The sequence below is a fragment of the Anastrepha obliqua genome, chromosome 2 (assembly GCF_027943255.1).
Source record: "Anastrepha obliqua isolate idAnaObli1 chromosome 2, idAnaObli1_1.0, whole genome shotgun sequence".
Classification (NCBI taxonomy): domain Eukaryota; kingdom Metazoa; phylum Arthropoda; class Insecta; order Diptera; family Tephritidae; genus Anastrepha; species Anastrepha obliqua.
Genome location: NC_072893.1, coordinates 120,641,324 through 120,663,866, shown reverse-complemented (window position 1 = coordinate 120,663,866; position 22,543 = coordinate 120,641,324). Strand labels below are relative to the sequence as shown.

Sequence of the window (22,543 nt, the reverse complement as noted above, 5' to 3'; positions counted from 1 at the left end):
CTAACTCGTTAAAAAATCAAATGTATGATTAGCGGACGTGACGAAATAAAAGTGGTTTTTCCTCGTTAAGAGTTTCCACTATTCTCAAGTTGTTTTATTTATTACTTCCAATCCGATGCATGGTCAAAATACATACATATATGACACAAATCCATGGGAATAGTTAAGTTAAAAATATAAATAATTAGGTACCACTTATAAAATAACATAAAATTATTCTATGGCTTACAATGACCTTTTTCAATTTTTTACTACATTTTCAGAAAGGGGATAAACTTATGCCCTTTTTTCCCTTGCTTCCAAATTGCATCAATGGATTAAGTAGCATCCGAAATCAGTTGTCAAACTTTACTTAACCTTGTATAATTGAATCATGAATCAAACCAACGTTTGCTGTAAAATATTTCTAAATGATACGCAAATTTTGATAAATGCATAAAATAGAAAAAAATGAAATGCTTGTAAATTTTTTCGTACTCTCCCGTTAATATTTTCCAATTACTTCGTGCTCTATTGCTGCAAAAATTCGTTTCTGTTAATTAATGGTGGAAAAGGGCTTCAAATTTGTAGTGGTGAATGTTATTCGCGAGTTTTATTCGCACCAAAATATCAAATATCAGTAAATGCATGCTGAAAAAAATCAAAAGGGGGGCCAATAACAGACCGATAACCGACTCTCAGCAAATCTCAAAGAATTGCTAATTGGCTGGCGTAACTGGGGTCACGAAAAAACTGAAAGGGTGTTTGTGATATATAAAAAAGAAATCAACAAAACCACCACTCATATTGTTTCGTTACCGCGAATGTGTGAATGTATATGAAATGTGTGGGCAGAATTCTGCTGCCGAGTACCCGGTGACGTGCCAGCCGAAGTTACTCGCTCGCTCTCGTTTTTCAACATAGCACATTGGCCAATTTATCATACTCAAGAACATGTACCTCCTCCATTTGCACCAACACATTCTTCAAGCGCTCTGATTTTATTTCTTATCACGGGTGCAACCCTGTGAAATGCATTCTGTGCACATAATTTGCGATATTTGTTCATTTTTATTACAAAGCTTATGGGCCGCAAATAAAACACCGTAAATAAAACAGTACTGCATCAGTGACAACAAAATACCCCTCCTTTGTGTAAAAATACCTTTGTCAACTCAGTTGCACAGAGCAGCCAGCCGTAGACCTGTAACAGTGTACCGATAAAATATGAATATCGCACGCATTCTCGGACATAATAACAAAATCTATCAAAAGTTCGGCGATTATTGCATTACAGAGGCAGAGCCAAATCAATGTTGTATTGTTTGCTGCTTCTGCCAGGAAGAACACCACAGTGAGGAAACTTTCTGGGCGCACATAAAACGGGTGCATGACTATACGCCTACAAGTCTGCGCGTGATGCTCGAGGAGAAACCAGTGATAGCTAATTGCATGAGAGATGACAGTGAGAGTCGTGACACAACGCCGAGTTGTCATAGCGGTAAGCTTACGCTAGCGACGTCCAAAACGAATGTAGTTCAGCCGGTAGCAAGTGATACACCAATGTACGTGGAAGCAGAATACCTTGAAGGTGTTGTGTTAAATGATCCAAACACACTCTTGGAACTTACCGATATAACGAGTACGTTTCTGGATTTCAAAGAGAAGACGCCATGTGATACACAGAGTGCAACACCAAAAGGCAATCAAGAAAAGGAGAACGTACAAAAAAGTAAGTTGGCGCAAAATGTAATTCACTGCACTGTTTAAATTGTTTTAAAAACGCTAATTTTCAGTTGTGAACAATCAATTGAATTCGGAAATTCAGTCATCCCGCGTAAATGGTACTGCTAAAGACCTCATAGACATTGATAGCCTCACACCCAAGCAGCTGTTGGAGAATGGGAAATTATTAAAGCGCCTCTTCCAGCAGATGCAACACGTCAACAATGAGTTTAAATATAAACTAAATAAGCTGACGCAGACTGTTAAGCTAATTGAGTGTGAGCTCAAGAAAGAACCGGGTAGTCGTACGCTAAAACGTTACATGAAAATCATACCAGATCAGCCATTTACCAGCCGCGACGAAGTACTTATTTTGGATGATGAGTTGCATCATAGCAAAGAGATGCGTGACGCATTGGTAAGGCATTTCTGATTTTTATGTATTTTATATAGTAAATGTCTCTATTCCCATATGCCTTAGCATGAAGAAACACTGGCGCTACCTATCGATAATGTTGATTCATTCTGTCGCATACTCTGGCGCTTTATTATGACAGATGAAGTATCAAATCAGTTCTGCTGGCGGGGTGTTGTAAATGCGGATAAAGTGACAAAATATCCCATTAAGGATATGACTATTTTGGACGTGTTTCAAGGTACGCAAAATAATATAAACTATTTGAATAAATGCTTAAAATGTTACTCTTGCGCAGGTGTTTTTCGTGAGCGATATCCCGAACTACCGTTTAACTTCTTCAAGGATCGCACTATGATATACTTCAATAAGGCACATGAGCGTTTAAAACGTAAGCAATTGAACAAAGTTGATGCTGCTTGTAACGTGGATAGTAATGACTGTGAGGTGAAGGAACAGGAAAGATTTAAGCAAGCGCGTAACGATGCAGAAACTAATGATGATGGTGTGGATGCAGTATTTCAAGAAGTATTCTGTCGATGAAACAAATTGATTATTCAAAAAATGCCGAAAACCGTAACTCTCCAATATACTCTTGTTGTTGTTGTTGTAGCAGTAACTTTGCCTTGTCAGTGTAGTGTAATCACCGGTCACTCTCGAGGTGTGCAGTGGCAAACCCGGTACCTCAACTAAATAGTGGCAAAACTAAGCGCAAGAAAGTGGGGCAAAAGACTTTAATAGTCGTAATATGTACACACATACATACATATATGTATTTATATAAATTGCTGCGCAAAACTTCTGAAGATTGACATCCGTCGAGCGGAAGCAATGAACATTGAACATTCCAGTAAACAAGGCGTTGCATGTAGTTGAAGATTTATGTATTAAACTGTTTTTCTAGTTCCATATTTCTTGACGCTCATTTATAAATCGACTGATATGTAAGACAAACTTGTATTTTTTATAACGACAAAATTATACACAAAATATATTATTTAAACAAAATCCCTTAGTGTTTCTTTGCTTCGTTGAATTTTTATTGCAACATGTTTCTCAATTTAAAGTTGAATTAAAAAAAATGGAAAAATCTTTTTTTTGTACTGAATCGGGGCAAAATGAATTTATTATTTACTAAAATCTTAAAAACAATAATTGTACCATTGAATTTGATTTGTTTACAATCAAACTTTTACATTCGCATTTTATAATAATTGCGGCTTGCGCATATATCAATGTAAGATATTATATACATACATATATAATAGAAAAAGTATATGTACTTTTGTGTATATGTATTTCAAAAGAAATAGCTTAATGCTAGACGAAAAGTAAACAATTTTTCTTATCACTAAACTTGAACTTGCACAAAATGTTAAGGAAAATAATATTATAATATATTTTTTTAACTTCACTTTTTTTCCTTACTTAAACAACACTAATTTCCCTTAAAAACTACACTAGTTGTTATTGTTACTAAAAAATAATATTGCAACTATTTGCAAGTGACGCAGAAAATATGTGTAGAAGTAACTAAACAGAATTAAAATTATATAATCAATCGGAATACTCACACCAATTGCGTTACTTTGCCTGCTTGTTAGTTGGTAGTTCGGCGAATAAGTTTTCGACTTATTTCTGTGCGTTTGCGCTTTCGCACCAACTGATTCATATAATTTTCTTTATAGACAAGTAAAATTTCAAACAAAATTTAAAAACGCCGAAATGTAGCGAAAAGAAAAAAATGATTAATCAATTAATAAAAAGCACTAAGGGACAAGTTGCTTTAACTAAAAGTAAATAAATTTGTATATCTCGCTTAATTATACAAAATTCACCTAACAGTGGATTTCACGATTCACTAACCAATCGCACACAAAAATGATACTAAAAATCTTTTCACCATGAGTCCCACAAATGTTTGACTACAAACATTACTTACTCACTTTTTTCCCCCTTACTTTTTGTTATTGTATACTCAAACTTCCCGCTTGACCATTAAATACCAATTGTCAAAAAGTTGACTGTTATTTTCCCCTGTAACGTTCAAATTTGCATTCACAGTAACAAAATATTCGTAAAACTGTCAAGTGACGCAGCAACGTGCTCGGTGTGAATACTCCTAATCTATAATTTGTATGGTTGGGTTTGTTGTTTTAAAATCGCTGCGGCACTAGTCCTTTGGAACCTTTTAGAAAGTGCTTTTTTTTGCGATGTGTTGACAGATTGCACGATTGCTTGAACGAGGCGCCGCATAGTTCACACGCAAAACGTCGCTCCTTGCTGTGCACTGCACGATGCAATTCTAACCGTGACTGATATTTGAACTTTAGGCCGCAGGTCTCGTAGTCGCATATGTACCAGCGTTCACCATCCTCCGAGGAGACGGCACTGCTAGCACTCGCCGTATTACTATTCGATTCTTTTGGCATTTCGTGCGACATTAACGCCGCTGCCGCCACAGCGGTCGGCATACCCATTGAGGGTGGCAACGTTGGTGCATTATGTACGATAGTGGTAGCATATGAACTCACTGGTGTCCCCTGTGGCAGTTGGTATAAGGCGGGTGCGGCTGTGCTCACATCAACAGTTTGATGCGCGACGCTGACGCCGCCGCCGCCGCCGCCACCCGCACCAGTACCACCTCCGCTGTGTACGTTTTGTGTAGGTGGTGGCGGCGGAGCTAATGTTAGCGTATGTCTTATACTAGGCGGCTCTACTTTTATATCCATTTCTACTGCATTTGGTTCAATGGCGCGCATTTCTGTATAGTCCTTTGGCTCTTGTTTTTCCTGTGAATTATCACCATGATCAAGTGCACCACTAGCGCGTAGCTCTTCTTCATTCACTTTACGGTATAATGGCAAAGGCATAAGGTGCGCTGCTGTCGCCTCGGTCTCTATGTAATTGCGTGCTGGTTCTTGCTATTTAGTTTTGGAGGGAATTTCAATGTTGTTAATATTTTTGCATAACTTCAAAAGAACAAATCGTACCCACCTTTGTAAAACCCAAGCCGTGCATGAAGTTGTGCTCATCTTGTATGTGCTTCCAAAATTGGTCTTGTGTTTGTAACTCTTCTTGGCACACTTGGCAAATAATCCAGAAGCCAGCATCACCCGACAAACAAAATTCCCCCAATTTTGTATAAATTTTGTTATTTTTACTTAAGATGCGTGGGAAACCCATTTTTCTAACACCACCACCACAATTTTACTAATTTTATTTAAAAATATACACAAATCGGGAAAAAATATGAAAAAGTTTTTAATTTCGTTGCCACAAATATTTTTGTTTATTTCCATTGACGTTTGTAATCAGCTGGGTGATAAAACGCAGTGTCGCACGCGCATCAGCGGCTTAGGCAAATGAAACAAAGCACAAGAATTTAAAATATTTTTAAAATGCATTCAATAAGAAAATTTAAATTTTATTTAATGAATAATCTGGAAATTTGCGTGAAATATGTATTAGAGTGAGCAGATAAAAGCGATAAAAATAAAATTTTAAACAACGCAAGAATGATTTGAGATATCAAATAGATTTTGGCTTTAATTTGAAGTAAAGGATGTTGGTTAAATATCAAATTGATTTTTGCGTTATTTTGAAGCTGCACTCTATGCTTTTTTTTGCAATGTGTTGACAGTGTATTTCTGCGATGAAAAAGCTCCTCATAAAAATATCTGCCGTTCGGAGTCGGCTTGAAACTGTAGGTCCCTCCATTTGCGGAACAACATCAAGACGCACACCACAAATAGGAGGAGGAGCTCGGCCAAACACCTAACAGAAGTGTACGCGCCAATTATTTATTTATTTTTTATACACTCTTAAATTGCGATGTATAATTCAAGGCAGTTAAAATAAAACTTATACTTCTAAAGGAGCTCTATTTCTTCTTATTTCGTCTTATCGTTTGCAAAAACGCTTCTAGAATGATCTCTTTCGTAGAATCAATAACGACGTTAAATTAAATTGAATAATGAATAAAAATTAATAATGGAACCAGTGTGGCCAAAAGCATAGGTGTGTTCCCGTACGACACTTTCAGCTGTGTTGCCACACCACAAATCTTTTTGTTTATTTCTATTGACGTTTGTAATCAGCTGGGTGATAAAACGCATTGTCGCACGCGCATCAGCGACTTAGGCAAATGAAACAAAGCACAAGAATTAAAAGTATTTTTAAAATGCATTCAATAAGAAAATTTAAATTTTATTTAATGAATAATTTGGAAATTTGCATGAAATAAGTATTAGAGTGAGCAGATAAAAGCGATAAACATAAAATTTTAAATAACGCAAGAATGATTTGAGATATCAAATAGATTTTGGCTTTAATTTAAAGCAAAGGATGTTGGTTAAATATCAAATTGATTTTGGCGTTATTTTGAAGCTGCACTCAGGCCATTATGTATGGACTGCCACCAAGAGTGATAGAATATTTTGTCTACATCGCGGATTGGCGCATCATTCAAATAGTTGCTACGGCTTGTTGTTATTATTGTAATTAGTTGGGAGTGCCTCAAGCGGGCGATCTAATTTTTTATGATTCGGTGCCATACGTACGGCTTTACTTTCGCAATAGTGCCTCGAATCATCCAAAGTGGTTTGCTTGTAAGCTGAGAACACCAGAGAAAATAATCGAGGAATGTCAAGTCGTACGATCGTGCAGGCCAATCGGTGAATGCGCAGTGAGATATTTCTCTTTGACCACTTCGAGAGTTGCGTCGTTTGTATGGTGACTTATTGCGCCGCCGTGTTGGAACCACACCTCGCATCCTCTCATACATGGATGTTGTCGATTTCTGGGCACAGCAAGTCGCTTACTATCGCTCTATATGAACAGTAAAGCATCCTTAATTCGAACGAAAAAAGGCCCGTTGATGCGGATATGCCATAAGCCGCAGCCAATTTTTGCTGATGCATTAATGCTTGGTCGGTCGAGCAAGAGTCAAAAATGTGCATCAGCCGAGACGGTGTATTTTAGGAATTTTACGAAAATTCGTATGGTCGTATTTATATTTCAGCTGGAATTTCGAAAATTGTGCAAGGCCCATAGAATAAAGTTGAAATATTTTTATTATCATCTATGTTTTATTTTAATTAAAGATGCTGTTTACACATTTACATAAAATTATTATTTAATAAGTTTTACCTTAAGTTAATGCAGAAGCATTTTTTTTAACTATTCAGTTTTTTTCAGCTTAGTCAATGTACTTTACGGTTTATTCCCTTTGCTAAGTGTTTTTCTTTATACACAAAAATATTAAATGTTTTAGTAAAAATATGGGACTTCAATTACATTACGCTACTTCTTTAATATATGTATGTATATTTTTGGAATAAAAACTTATTATTGTTATATTAAAATCATGTTATTTCCTAGATTAGATCGATTTTGCATAAATGTACTTGAGTAAAGAAATTTAGGTAGAAAACCACGTTGCGTGCTTCGATATTTTGGAAAAGAAGCCACAATGGGGAGAATAGATGTATATAAAGTACATTTGAAAAAAAAAATAAAAATTTATAACGGAATTTTATTAAAAAACAATTACTACGAGTATAATAAATTTTTTAAATTTTAGTTTGAAATACAGAGAAAATGCGAAGGCGCCATTCACTATTTTAAATTTTTCTTCTCCGGACGTCATATTTATGTTAAAAAAGCAAAATAAAAACCTTTAAGTCATATTTTTTGCAAAAAAAAAAAATATTTACATAAAAAATGTTTATCATTGAGCAAATAATGTGATTTAGATAAAAAGTTTGAAAGTATTAAAATATGAAATGAAATATGAAAAAGAGTAAATATGAAATTAAAAAATAAAACACAAAAAATATGAAATTAAAAACAAATAAAATATGAAATAAAAAAAATTAAATATGAATTAAAAAAAAATTAAGTATGAAATTAAAAAAAAATTAAATATGAAATTAAAAAAAAAAATAAGTATGAAATTAAAAACAAATAAAATATGAAATTAAAAAAAATTAGTATGAATTAAAAATTTAAATATGAAATTAAAAAAAAATTAAATATGAATTAAAAAAAAAATTAAATATGAAACTAAAAAAAATAAATATGAATTAAAAACAATTAAATATGAATTTAAAAAATATTAATTATGAAATTAAAAAAAAATTAAATATGATTAAAAAAATATTAGTATGAAATTAAAAAAGTAAATAAATAAGAATTTAAAAATAAGAAATTAAAAGCAAAAATTAAATTTAAATTAAAACAAAAATATAAAATTTGAAATTAAAATTAATTTAAAAAAGTTTAATATTACTATTAAATTCAACTATAATTATAAAAGAAACTATAATTATATTTGAGCAAGAAAATAGCAACATTATTTTATTAACAAATGCTTGACTTGAAAAATTATGCTTGACTGAGAAAAAAATTCAAATTCGAGAAATTTTTCTACATTCAATTCAAATCCAAATGTATGCAAATAATTTCTGAGCAAAAAAATAATAAAAAAAATACTTATAAAAAAAGTTTAAATAAATAAAAAATTATAATAATAAAAAATAAAAATAATAATTCTTATGAATAAAGAACTTGAAAAAATCAAAATTGGAATTATTTCTGAGACAAGTGGCGCTGACTTTTATTAAAAGAGAAAGAAAAAAAATTACGATTCATAAGAAAGAAATAACAAATAATTAAATCAAAAAACTTTCAATTTAAAGTTGAGTAAGATATCCAAATATAATCAAACTAGTTTGAAATCCCAAAAAATAAAAAAAACTTTTATTTTATTAAATTTATTTCTCGTTTTTCTTTTATAATTTATAAACATTTGCATAAAATGTATATTTAATTATACTACGAAGTTTTTCATTATTTTTTATTAAAAAAAACAACATCCCAAGACAAAAAAAATTATAATTTACTAATAATGTGTTGCGAATTTTATAAAAAGGAAACTAAAAATGTTTACAAAAAAAAAAACACACTAAAAACAACACAGTTTAATATTTTTTTTTTTTTGAATAAATTATTTATATCTGTAAATGCTTACTATTTTTGAGGAAGAAAATAAAAATTAAACAGTATCCATAAATAAATACAAGTTTTTAAGTTTTCCGAGCAAGAAACCGACCAACTACATAACTTTCCGTTAGGTGCAGCTGAGACAAGTGACAAGTTTTAGCTGGCATTTAAATATTTTCTGATTTTTTTGTAATATATTTTGAATTGAAGTTTTTGTTTTTATCGTAACAACATAAACATTCCTCATGCATTTATGGGCCATTTTTTTTTTTTTTTATTCACTCATTAAATCATAGACATTTCACATTTAATGTTGCATGTCTGCAAAGCACTTCAATTCGAAACTAAGTAAATTGTACGGGAAATGCTGCTGGAGTGACAGTGTTTGGCCTATATCTCCGGGTCATTCCACTAACGTATAAACGATTGTCGTGGAGACGTTTGAAATGCAGTTGTTGTTGTTGTAGCATAAATTATCTCCATACATATACTGGGAATGCTGCTGAAGTGGGCGTATATAAAACCGGGTCATCCCGGCTACGTAGAACCGACTGTCGTGGAGATGCCGTGTTTTGTTTTGCTTATAAAATAATAATTTTGTTTATAAATAACAGTACTAATTTACTTTTTTGTTTTTGGTTTTGTTCCAAACATAACCTTATCTTAATTTAATATAACAATTTGATACACTGTGCCTAACGGAAAGTTAAAATAATTCTTAAACGATCCATTTGACCAAATAAAATTTTGCATTCCCGTTCATAGTAGTTTAGGAGTCTAGGAGCTAAGAAACAGTCAGAAAGTTACATATTGACAAGAACGGGAAAACAAATACTTTTTAATATTCGCCCCCAAAAACAGTGATAAACTATAGTACAGTACAATGAGAAGAATCACAGCAAATAGCAGAGAAATAAAAGAAAAAAGTTGTATTTTTGTTAAGATTTTGTTTTATCGCTTCTTCATTTTATTATTTCTCGTTTTTCTTTTATAATTTATAAACATTTACATAAAATGTATATTTAATTATACTACGAAGTTTTTCATTATTTTTTATTTAATATATTTGTTCTGATTTCTTGTTTGCTTCTTCTTCTCTTGTATTAGCAATACGCGAAAAGAATTTTAGGTAGAAAGCTAAATGTGTGTATGTGTGGGTGTGTGTGTATGTGAATTTATCATTTCATTTTCAGAATTTATCATTTATATTTATTATTACATTTTACACTACAATTTAAGAACAGGAAAAAGGAAGGATACAATGTAAAAATATGTATTAAAAAACGCGTGAAATATGGCGCATTGTGTGGGAATGTGCAAAAAGTTGTCAAGTGATAACAACAGAATTGGATTTTAATTAACTTCTTTCCACACAGGATACAGCAATTGCAGTCACATACATATATATTCAAGGAATGCTTACATAGTTCTGAATTTGAAGAAAATTTTAATGTCACGAATTATAAAAGAAACTCGTTACAAATACTTTTTTTTGCATCAATTTATGGCCAGTTTTGTCGAATTTTCCACATACAATTTACATAGCTGAGAACTGGAAAAGTAATATATTTAAGCGGGAAAAGGTGGACAATTATATTCTGCAGTTTTTGGATGGAAAAGGTCAGCAATAGCACACACAATTAAAGATGCTTGGATAGCAACTCATCAGAAAATATTTTAAGTGAATTTGCAATTTCATGTTTTTTTGTAATGAACATAAAATACAAATGCAAATTACACGCGTACGTATACATTTTTGTTTAAGTACATATGCAAGTAAGTTAAATATAAGTACATTTTTAATGGCTTCGAACCAAGTAACTTCATTATAACAGCTCACACAAAATTTGCACACATTTCCGCTTAAGTGTATTCCTGTGCAGCATTTTTTCCAAAGTTTGGTTTCGGAAACCAGCGGTATCTTTTTAAGCAGTGTGAGGGTATTTTTTTTTGTTTTGTAATTGTAGCAAAACTATATTGAAATTGAAGAAAAATAAATCGAGGAAAAATAGGTAATATAAAATAAAATACGAAAATATCAAAAAAACAATACAATACAAAAAATAAAATAAAAATATTAAAAAAAATTATATATAAAAAAATATATATATATAAAAAAAATAAAATATGAAATGAATTTGAAAGCCTAAAAGTGTAAAATTAAAAAAAATTAAATATTTATTAAAAAAAAGTAAGTGTAAAAATTAAAAAAAAAAAATTCGTTCGTGTTGAAAAACAACTAAAATTTAACAAAAAATAATTACATATAAATTTAAAATATAAATATAGGATATATAAATGTTACTACATAATTACATAAAAGGGATCAAAGCTTTGCAACTTAAAAACTACATACCTATGCCCATTAGATATTTCTATAATATAAAGTTTAAAAAATAAAGTATTTAAAAATAGAGTTGAATAAAATTATATTAAAATAAAATACTGTTTAAAATAGTGATTATAAAAATACAAAAAATTAGGTTGCAAAATAAAACAAAATTACTTATAAGGGTTTATAAATTAAAAAAAAAACCGACTGCAACCAAATTCAATAAAGAAATGAAATAAGAAATGGTGATAAAGAAATAAAATAAAATAATTATAATAATTTTTTTTTAATAAAAATAAAATAAATTTTTTTTTAATAATAACAAAATATTTTTTTAATAATAATAAATTATATAATAATAATAAAATAAATCATAATAGAAAATAAAAATTAAATCAAATAAACGAATCAAATAAAAAATTAAATAATAAACTAATTAAAAATAAATAAAATAATATAAAAAATGAGATAAAAACCTAATATACATATGTATAAGTTAACTAGTAAAATATAAAACGTGGCCCATATAAATAAAATAAAAGAAGCACAAATAAAAAAATATCAATTTTAAAAGTAAAAAAAGGAAATACTAAAACATAGTTATAAAGGACTTGTAATTTAAAATAAAAAAAATTTGCCCACATAAATAAAATTCCACCAAAACCATTTAAAAAACGGATTAAAAAAGAACCAATTAAAATAAAACAAAAAACAATAAAAAAAAACATTTAAGAAAACAAATAACACAATTACAAAAAAAAAAAACAAATTAAAAAAATTAAACCAAAATTATAAAAAACAAAAAACAATTATAAAATAAAACAAAATCAAAAAAAAAACAAAAACAATTAAAATAACACTAATTAAAAATTAACACACAATTATCCCGCGTAAATGAAATTCCCACCAAAACCATTTAAAAAACGAATTAAAAAAGAACCAATGAAAATAAAACAAATTAAAAACAAAAAAACGTTTAAGAAAACAAATAACACAATTACAAAAAAAACCATTATTATAAAATAACCCAAAATCCAAAAAAACAATTAAAAAAAACCATTAAAAGAACAATTACAAAAAAATAAATTAACAAAAAAACCCATTTAAAAAAGCCCAATTAAAGTAAAACAAATTAAAAAAAAATTAACACAATTCAAAATTAACTTAAAAGAAAATAATTTTTACATAAACAACTTAAAAAAATAGAAACTAAAAAAAAAATTTAAAAAAAAATTAAAAAAAAAACTTATTTAAAAAATTTAATTTAATAACAAATAACAAGAAAAAGGTAATTAAAAGAATAATAATAAATAAAAAAAATAAATTAACAAAAAAACCCATTTAAAGTAAAACAAATTAAAGTAAAACAAATTAAAAAAAATTTAAAAAAAAAAAATTAAAAAAAAAAAAATAAAAAAAAAAAATTAAAAACACAATTCAAAATTAACTTAAAAGAAAATAATTTTTACATAAACAACTTAAAAAATACTAACTAAAAAAAAATAATTAAAAAAAAAACTTATTTAAAAAAATTAATTTAATAAAAAATAACAAGAAAAAGGTAATTAAAAGAATAATAATAAATAAAAGAAAAATTAGAAATACAAAATGAAAAAATTAAGAAAATATTCCCTTCATCAATTTAAATCAGAATAAAACAACGAATCAATAAAAAAAGTAATTTGAGGTAAATTGAGGAAAAATGCACGAATACGTTACCTACATTATAAAATTAATAAAGTAACTTGCTTCAATTGATCATATTTTTAAAAACTTACATGCAGAAAATTAAAAAAATTATGCTCAGATACATGCATTACCTAAATTTTAGAATAATTTATAGTATAAAATTGACAAAGTAAATTAGAACTTCTTTCAATATTTTCTAAAATGTTTTACACAAGGCGAATCTATTTAAGGTGGTGTTGGTAAATCAGCTGAATTGTTTTTTTTTCTTTCGCCGTGTCCATGTGGCTGTCAGCTCTGAATGAAACAAAGCCAATTCATTATTTGTTTTCTAGTTTCGCAATACTTTGCTTTGACAATCAAATGTACAGAACATTGTTGTTGGCTAGTGCCACCACCTTTAATGAACGCGCCTTGGTTTTACATTTAAAACTTCCTTCAATATTCGCTAAAAAGTTTTACATGTAATAAAGCACAAAAAAAATGGGAAAGTATAAAACGTATTTCAAAAAATAAGAAAAGTTTTAGCTTTGTAATCGAATTTTAAGCATATTTTTTAATTCCAAACATTTGCTGAGACTTAAAATTTTGTTTAATAAAACGTGTTTTTCAGTGGCATAGAATCGCTTGCATTGGAAAATATTCGCAATTTGATTCTTATACCTGGCTTGCGAGTTTAAGTTTTAGACAACTCTTCTTAAAATATAATAAATAAATTAAAAAATCAAAGTAATTCGAAACATATTAGGAAAGTTAGCAAATGGCAAAATTAATAATTCTCAAAACTCAAAACTCATCAACAAAACTCAAATTAGTATGTCGTTTACAGGCTCAACTCGACAACTTCATAAATAAATTCAACACAAAAAATTAAAGTTTTTTTACAAAAATTATATTTATTATTTGAACACATATCTTTCTTCCATCTTTTATCATAATTTTTCCAGAGCACGAAAAAATCAAAAAATACCCTCACACGTCTATTTGTTCAATATTGCAATAATTACGATTTAAGAAGTGTTAAAATTGTATTTTTGCGTCATTTTTGTTTACTCATAAAACGATTTTTGTTTTTACAAATCAGAAAACATTTACAATTTATTTAACAGTAAAGAAAAAATAGAAATTTTACAGAAGAAAATATTAGCATTAATTCGAATTATAGCCTAGTATGCGCCGCTTGTTCTTGTTTTTGCTGCTGTTGTAACTTCGCTCGCTGCTGCTGCATCCATATGCTGCTACGCTACTTAGTGGCTGCCGCCGGCAGCGCAACATACTGCTCGTCTCTCTTTTGCCTATCTGCATCCAATTCGTGCTTTTTATATGTATATTAGTTGTTTTTATAATTATTGCTATTGTATGCGTTCACATTAAGGTTGTCGAGTGTTTTGCTCATTTGCCACTATTGGTGGCCTTATTTTTTGTATGAAGCAATACGACGCGGCGTTTGTGTTTGTCAGCTCATAATTATTGTTTCTTCATACATTTTCCTCAATATTTATTTATCCTTCGGCTTTCGTTTTCACGCCTACCATAGTCTACTTAACGCGCACTCTGCACTCTCTCTCTCTCTTTCGATTTACTCAATTATAATTGTGGATGGAAATATTTAGTTATGTCTTTTACAATTTTCTAAATTTTTTATTTGCATACAATTTTTCTTTCAATTTCCTCAAGAGATTTCTCTAATTCTATAAAAGGATTTGGATTTTGCATTCATCTCGGCTGCTCTCTATCGATGGTTTTCGCTTTTCTGTTTGTATTGTGTTACGCAATTTGCAATAATTCTTTTTCATAAATTTTCTTTTTTCTTGTCACTTAGCCTAACAAATATATATGTGTATATATATATTTATATATATAATTTGCTGTTGTTGCTTGCTGATATTACTAATACAAATACGCATAAAATGTTAATTTTCCATCATTCCATTTGAGATTTGTTTTTGTTCTGCTATTTTCTACTATTTTCTGCATTTTTACTGAATCTGCGAAATTTTTCCCTCACAACATTTCTATGCTGGGGTGTAGGTTGTGTTTGTTGTGTATTGTGCCCATAATAGTAGTAGTGAATTGGTTGTTGTTGTTGCTGTTGTCAAGTCCTTGAATCGCTAAATTTCTCAAGTGTGAAATTTTGTAGTAGATTTAGTGTGGGATGCGCTTGCGAAATGCGAAATGACATGACTAAACGATAGGCGTAACGCAGTTCCAGTACTTCTTGGCAGGTAGTTAGAGCTGCATGGGGAACCTTTTCATAGACTGTTTGTTTGACGCGTTAAGAAGCTGTTGCAGAAAGCATGCAAGCAAAGATGTAGGAAAGCGAGTCAGCGCAGTAAGTAATTGTGCTAGGTTTCGAATTAAGTTCCACAATCCTCAACCATACCCCTGCGAGTATGTGCTGCGTATTGGTTTAAATGTATTGATTGCAGTGGAAACGAAGTGTTTAAATAGACTTTTCGGTTAAGTGCTACAACTCAAATTCATGCTATCTCCCGTATAAGGCGGAGTTTTGCTTGAGTTTAATTGCGCTACAGTGGAAGTGTAGTGTTGATACAGCTTAATACCTTAAGTTCCACAATCCTAATTATTGCTATTCAGCGTATTTGTGTAAGTTGAAGTTGCCCATAGTGATAATTGAGCATTTGCACAGCCTTTTATGTTAGGTTCCACAATCCAAATCCATGCCATTTCGTGGTAGACTGCATTCCAGTGGGGTTTTTAAATGGCTTTTGTGGAAATAAAACAAACAAGGCTGCTTTTTTCATATTAGGTTCCACAATCCACAAGCACGCAAACGCATGCTGGACAAGCACATTTCGGGTGCGAGATGTATAATTTCCCAAGATTTAAGCGAAGATATGAAAAATTGCATTTCTGCTTCACCAAACCAGTTAGTTTATACTTTCCATTTACAATTTATGTGTTAATTGTTGTTTTCGTAAAATCTCCCCAACCTTTTACTTGTCCTAACCACACATGCCCAGATCGTCGTTAATTAGCATTAACCAGTCAGTTTCGACTTGTGGATTGTATTTCGCTTTTGCCTTTGCCATCTTCCCAACAGTTCATAGACATATATTTTTTAATACATTTGCGCTGCTTTGTTGAGGTGTTGATTTTCCAGTGGGTGTTGTTATTGATAGTGTTGTTGTGACTGCTGATTTTTTCTTTAATGTTTTAATTATGATTACTTGCATCTTTGCCGTTTTTCTTCAAATTTAATTCTTGTTTATTTTGCTATAAATTCAGTTGTTTTGTCGTTTTCCAAGTATGTGTGTATGTGTTTTGTGGTATGTTGCTGTTGTTTTGTTTATTGTTGTTTTTAACCGCTCTTAAATAATAAAATTGCCACTTGACCTAAGTAGAAGTAAATGAAGTGGCGTGTCTCGTGTGTGACATACGATCCGAAGTTTCGGCCCACAATACAATGCCATGTTGGATTGTATTTTTTGTCGAATTCTTTCTTAATATAGGCGGCGATATCCTGGAATGAGAGCAAGAGTACATACAAAAACAATTAGTTTTGAGTGGAATTGAGTGAAAATAAAGTCATAAAATTAAGGAAAGAATTAAATTTGAATAATCAAAAGAATGTTTTTAATAAAAAAAAATAATAATAATAAAAAACTTAAATTAAAAAAAGAAATAATAAAAAAATATTAAAAAAAATCGAATTAAAAAAGTAACAATAAAAAAATTTAATCAAAAATAAAAAAAAATTAATTAAATTAAATTTAAATAAATTAAAAATTAAAAAAAATTGTTAAATATAAAAAACTTAAATTAAACGAAAATTACTAAAAACGAAATTAATTAAAAAACAAAAAATAAAAAAAAAATTGTTTTAATATAAAAAAAAATTAATTAAAAATAAAAAAAACGTATAAAAAAATAAAAAAAATTTAATCAAAACAAAAAATAAAAAAAAATTTAATTAAAACAAAAAATAAAAAAAAATTAAATTAAAACAAAAAAAAAATTTAATCAAAACAAAAAATTCAATTAAATTGAAAAAAAAAATAATACTTTTGAGTTTTTTGATATTTAATGAAATTAAATCTAAATTGATTTCCATCAAAAATTTTACATTGACGGATGCCCGTTACTTATTAAAAGCTCTACTACAAAATAAATATTAAAATCTCAATACCTTTTTTTGCACGATGAACTTAACGACTTTGAGCAACATTATATCACGCTTGTAAAACCCAGTCGTGGTGAAAAGAATTTAGAAGGTGTGGTCAATATCACAGCGTTAACTGGCTCTCAGAGAATTTTAAAGAATCGCCTGATTGGTTGACGTAACCTGGGTTATGATAGCAATTTGCTTACGAAAAAAACTGAAATAGTATTGGTGATATACGGAAAAACAAAAAAATCTACATAGTCTCCACTCATGTTGCTTCGTTGCCGACTGTACAACGACTGACGACTTAGACGAATGTGTGAATACGTGTGAAACGAGCAAACTGAGCCGCCGAAGTGACTCTCACAGTTTTGCTTAGGATGGCCAAACCTTGTAATCTATCATTCTTGATTAGTGCTACTACTTCTGGTAACTCCAACTCGGCTGCCAAAGTATATTATCGTCTCTAGTAATCATCATTTCCAGAGCAATGGATGTACATATACCAGACAATTCTTATATCGAAACACCCAAGAGCTGCGCTTTGCGCCAGTTTTTAGAGTGATTATTCATAGTAATATTTTACATTTTCTTATACTTTTTTTTTCTTTTCCATATATACCGCTTAAAATCTCATAAAGCAAAATGCCGCCACCCTTCACGCCACTTACATCGCAGTTGGACGCCCTTTTTCCGCCATTTAAGCGCGAAATTGCATATTTTCCTTGCAATTGCGAATGCGAAAAAAGATGAAAAGAAGGCCGCATACAAAAACAAATGCAAAAGTATAGGAGGGGAGGTAAAAACCCACTGACCCAGCAAGAGAATGAATGACCGATTCTAACAAGTCTATTAAAATAAAGGTCGATTGAAAAAAGTAACGGCACATACATACGTATGCGTGTTTTAAAAGTATCTGCTCGTGCATACTAAGCTTTGTAATGTGAATGCAATTATAATGGAATAAAAATAGAAGCAAAAAGTACATAATGGCGACAAAAAAACTGTCCAGCAATATTTTAAGGCTTTAAATAAAATATAAAATACACACACATACACATGCAAAAAAAGGTCATTGTCAGTTTGCTTGTGTAGGTTACGGTGCGCGGTGGCATTGGCTTAAAGCTGGTAGGCAGGCAGGTATGATGCAAGCGATTAAGTAGGCGAGGTAGAAGCAGTTGGTTATTTAATGCGCTTAAAAATAGGCTACGCCTATGTGAGAAATTCACAATTCCACGTTTAAAAATATATTTTTTTTGAGATTTTTTTGTAGAATTTATTTCTTGAGGGGTTAGGGGTAGTCAGAATTTTCAAAAAATTGGATTTTTTTGCATTTTCTTAAAATATAATATCTTAAAAATATTGTGTGAAAATTTGAAATGAATCCGACAAATACTTTTCGAATTATCAAACAATTAACAAAGTGCGCTCGGGCGCTCCGGAGCGTTCGAGAGCAAGTAGCAAAACTTTAAATTCGTTTTTCTCAAAACAATTTTTTTCTCGTGCCTTATCGAAGGATTTTTTTTTTCAAAAATTTCGATTTTTTTTAACAATATTGTTAATTTTGAAAAAAGGTACAATATTTCTATTAATAAAACTAATTTCTGTAGTTCGATTGATTTTAGTTGAATCTCCAAGGTCTTGTGATGGTCACCGGAAGGGACTTCTAGAGAAACGGGCTCCACACAAACGGCAATAAATTTTACAATTATTAATTTTTGTTTTTTGAAATTTTGCTAAAGTCAAGCCGAAACATGATGTATTAATGCTTTATTTTTATTTTTGCAAACTAAAGCAATTGTGTAGCAAAAAAAAATGATTGAAAATCATCATTTTTCAGGCCTCTGACTATCCCAACCCCTTAAAAAAATCTACTACATAACAAACTTTGATATTATTACAATTGATAAGCGTGTTTAAAGCAAGTGGAAAATTAATTTGCAAATCTACACAAACTAAACAAAGATATAAATAATTGAGCGGTGCTAAAGGAAACCATTTTGCATCATTCAAGGGAATAGTCCGCGAACCAAAACTCTCTCTTTATATCACCAATAATAGTGGAATAATTCGCAATAAATGGTTTTTTTGTTAAATTTGTAGGAAAATAAACATTTTTGGTATTCCTGTAACATTGTTTTTTATTAGAACTAACAGTAAAAAACTTGCCGACGCAAGGTATTTCGTGTGCAACGCCCATTTCGAGCGGTGATGCAAAAGGGTTAAAAGCACGAACCTGAGGTCAATAATATTCCATTACGGGGGATTGTAACTCCCAAATAAAAGCCTATTTGGGCATTTTTGAAAAACTTAAGTTCAATAAATTGTTGGACCCCTACACGTCATCACAAGAGCTCAGGAGCCCCAAGTGCGTTACATTAAGGACAATCGCCCAACTCAACTTAGTAGCCATCAACGCATGAGGCCAACTGAAAAACTCTTATAAATCTCAATTAACCTCTGCACAACTTTTGGAACTTAGTTTGGACCTTAGTTCAGACCCGGGTGACTAAAAAATGGCATAGCAGCGTTAACGACTGTCTTTATCCGGCCCCACAACAGTCGGTTCTACGTTCCCGAAACAATCCGGATTTATATGCGGCCAAGGACTGTCACTCCAGCAGCATTTCCCAAACATTTATGGGGAATGTCTATGCTGTTGCAGCTACAACAGAAAAAAAGCAATCGTTATAATGATTAATTTGAAGAATTAATTTGGGAAACCACATTATTTCATAATAACTTATAAAGCGTTTTTCAATAGGTGCGCTTCAACTTTTTTCCGATAGGGAGGGCGAACGACGCAATATTTTTTATTTTTCGCTTGTCATTTGTAAACTTCATTAGTATACATTTCATCATGGAACGCTACACACTTGAGCAATGCGTTAAAGTTATTCAGGCTTATTATTATTTTCACCTCAGTGGAATCGTCAATAAGCAGAATTTCCGCATTTGGGCGAAAGATAATCCAAGAGAGATTGCCGAAAAACCAATGTACCCACAAAGAGTGACTGGTGCGGTTTACATGCCGGCGGCGTAATTGGCCCATATTTTTTCGTTGACGAGAACGATCGCCACGTTACTGTGAATGGAAATTGATACCGCGACATGATTAACGATTCTTTTTGGCCGCAATTGAATGGTATGGACTTAGACGACATGTGGTTTCAACAGGACGGGGCCACAAGCCACACAGCATACGCTCAATTGATTTGTTGAAGAGTAAGTTCGATGAGCGCATTATTTCCAGAAATGGACCGGTCGAATAGCCGCCGCGCTCGTGTGATTTGACGCCTCTAGACTATTTTCTTTGGGGTTATGTGAAGTCATTGGTCTACAGTAACAAGCCGGCGACGATTTGTGAGCTCAGAGCCAATATTGAACGCGAAATTGCTGGAATTTCGGCCGATTTATGCAAAAGAGTGGTCGGAAATTGGGTTCAACGATTGGACTTCATAAAACGTGCACGCGGTGGTCATGCAAAAGAAATCGAATTTCATACTTAAATGTATATGTTCAAACTCGATAATAAAAAAAAAATTAGTTAAAAAAGTCAAACCGTTTGTGTTTTATTCAAAAAAAAAAAGTTGAAGCGCTCTTACTGAAAAACGCTTTATAAGCCAACAACTGAGTAAGCAAAAATTCTAAAAAAAGGGCAACAAAACTGGCACTAAATGACATAGTAACAGAATTTTAGGTATAAAAAGTTAGTAACATTTACACAAATAAATGGAGAAGGCGAACAAGGCCGCCTGCCTGGTCTGGCAGCATAAAGCAATACAACCCTTAGCTGGTACCAGTGAATGCAATATTTGATGAATAGTGTCAAGCTACCAAATCGTTGCCCGACGGGATACTCAATGGTAGTACGTATAGGGGGAGATAACAACATGGAACAAACAGGAGGTATCGTTAATCAAACGGGTACAGGTTCACTTGCGTTCATTTTGGGGCGAAAACCCAACTTAGTCAAAGTAACCCTTAAGTTACAAAACAAATGACTATAAAATTTTTACGTTGCACATAAAATTAGGTCAAGTTAGTGAGTAATGCAGACAAATAAATAAAACTTGTTAAATACAACAATTATTGATTTACCCCAAGTTGGTTGTAGAGAGAACGCGTAGCTTTAAGGAAGGCGATAATACAAACTAATATACAGTGGTGGCCTTATAATTAGAAACGATGTGCTAAGAAAAATAAAATCACTGTGCATATTTTTGGAAGACGTGCACTGTGAATTATGAGCACCGTTCTTCTTAGAATAGGCGATGAACATTGTAGTTAGAAAAACACGTTGATATTTGATGGTTGATTCCTGAAAAATTCACATCGTTTCTCTGATTGTGTTTCTTGGCTGGCCACAAAATTAGAAATGCGCAGTTTTTTCTTAGATTTTCTATATTTATCTTGGAGTTAGTGTTAAAGTAAGTATACTGAAAAAATGCATAGATTAGCTTTTCTAATTTTAGTTCATCTCAATTGTTAGAATGGGTAAGAAAAAGTCATGCTCCCCGAAATTGAGAGAGCTAATTGTACAGTGTTACAAAAAGGAAAACATTTCAATGTCGGCTATCGCACAAAGGTTTGGCTGCTGCAAAAAAATGGTATTCGGAGCAATTCATTTGTACAAAAAAACGAGGAACTTTGAAACCCCAGCCAGGAAGCCTAGACCTCGGAAAACAACTCCAGCGGATGATAGGCATATTTGTAGGACCAGCAAGAGCAACCCTTTTATGTCTTCGCATGATATAAAAGCCGAAGTTGCAGAGCAATTAAATGTAGAAGTCTCCGCTCGGACGATAAGAAGGCGCTTACAAGAGGCGGGACTACGTGGGTGCTTCGCACAAAAAAACCGCATGTGTCAAAAAAAATATTATAAAGCGATTACGATTTGCTAAGGAAATGCTCAAAAAAGATTCAAGATTCTGGAATAGAGTTCTCTGGAGTGACGAATCGAAATTCAATTTATTCCAATCTGATGGAAAAACATATGTGAGGCGTCCTCCAGGCAAAGATTTGGACCCCAGGTATACTGAGAAAACAGTGAAACACGGTAGCGGATCTATTATTGTCTGGGGAGCATTTTCTTGGCGTGGCGTGGGCCCAATTGTGCGCATTGACGGAATCATGGACCAACATCAATATAAAAGCATTCTGGAAAATGTAATGGAACCATATTCCTTTGAGAACATGCCGGTTCACTACATTTTCCAGCATGACAATGATCCAAAGCACACTTCACGGTTAGTAAAGCGTTCGCTTTTGGATC

At 31.4% G+C, this 22,543-nt stretch overlaps 3 protein-coding genes across 3 annotated transcripts in view; 1 reads left to right on the top strand and 2 right to left on the bottom strand.

The window, feature by feature from the left end:
* Positions 1-384: 384 nt before the first annotated feature.
* Positions 385-2,738, top strand: LOC129239163 (uncharacterized). The gene is made up of 4 exons (XM_054874495.1): positions 385-1,711; positions 1,776-2,122; positions 2,186-2,360; positions 2,418-2,738. Exons 1-4 carry the CDS (start codon positions 1,207-1,209, stop codon positions 2,660-2,662), a joined length of 1,272 nt encoding a protein of 423 aa, XP_054730470.1. The 5' UTR covers positions 385-1,206; the 3' UTR covers positions 2,663-2,738.
* Positions 2,739-3,457: 719 nt separating this feature from the next.
* LOC129237549 (AT-rich binding protein) lies at positions 3,458-5,444 on the bottom strand. Its single transcript, XM_054872366.1, has 2 exons — positions 5,117-5,444; positions 3,458-5,043 (listed from the first exon to the last, which is right to left on the bottom strand). The coding sequence occupies exons 1-2, from the start codon at positions 5,303-5,305 to the stop codon at positions 4,276-4,278; spliced, it is 957 nt and encodes a 318-aa protein (XP_054728341.1). The 5' UTR covers positions 5,306-5,444; the 3' UTR covers positions 3,458-4,275.
* An 8,707-nt stretch (positions 5,445-14,151) lies between these two features.
* Positions 14,152-22,543, bottom strand: part of LOC129236801 (dynein light chain 1, cytoplasmic) — a 50,514-nt gene continuing 42,122 nt past the window's right edge. Inside the window, exon 3 of the mRNA XM_054871039.1 lies at positions 14,152-16,626. Within this exon, the coding sequence (XP_054727014.1) occupies positions 16,465-16,626 (162 nt within the window). The 3' untranslated portion in view covers positions 14,152-16,464. The remainder of the gene's footprint in view (positions 16,627-22,543) is intronic.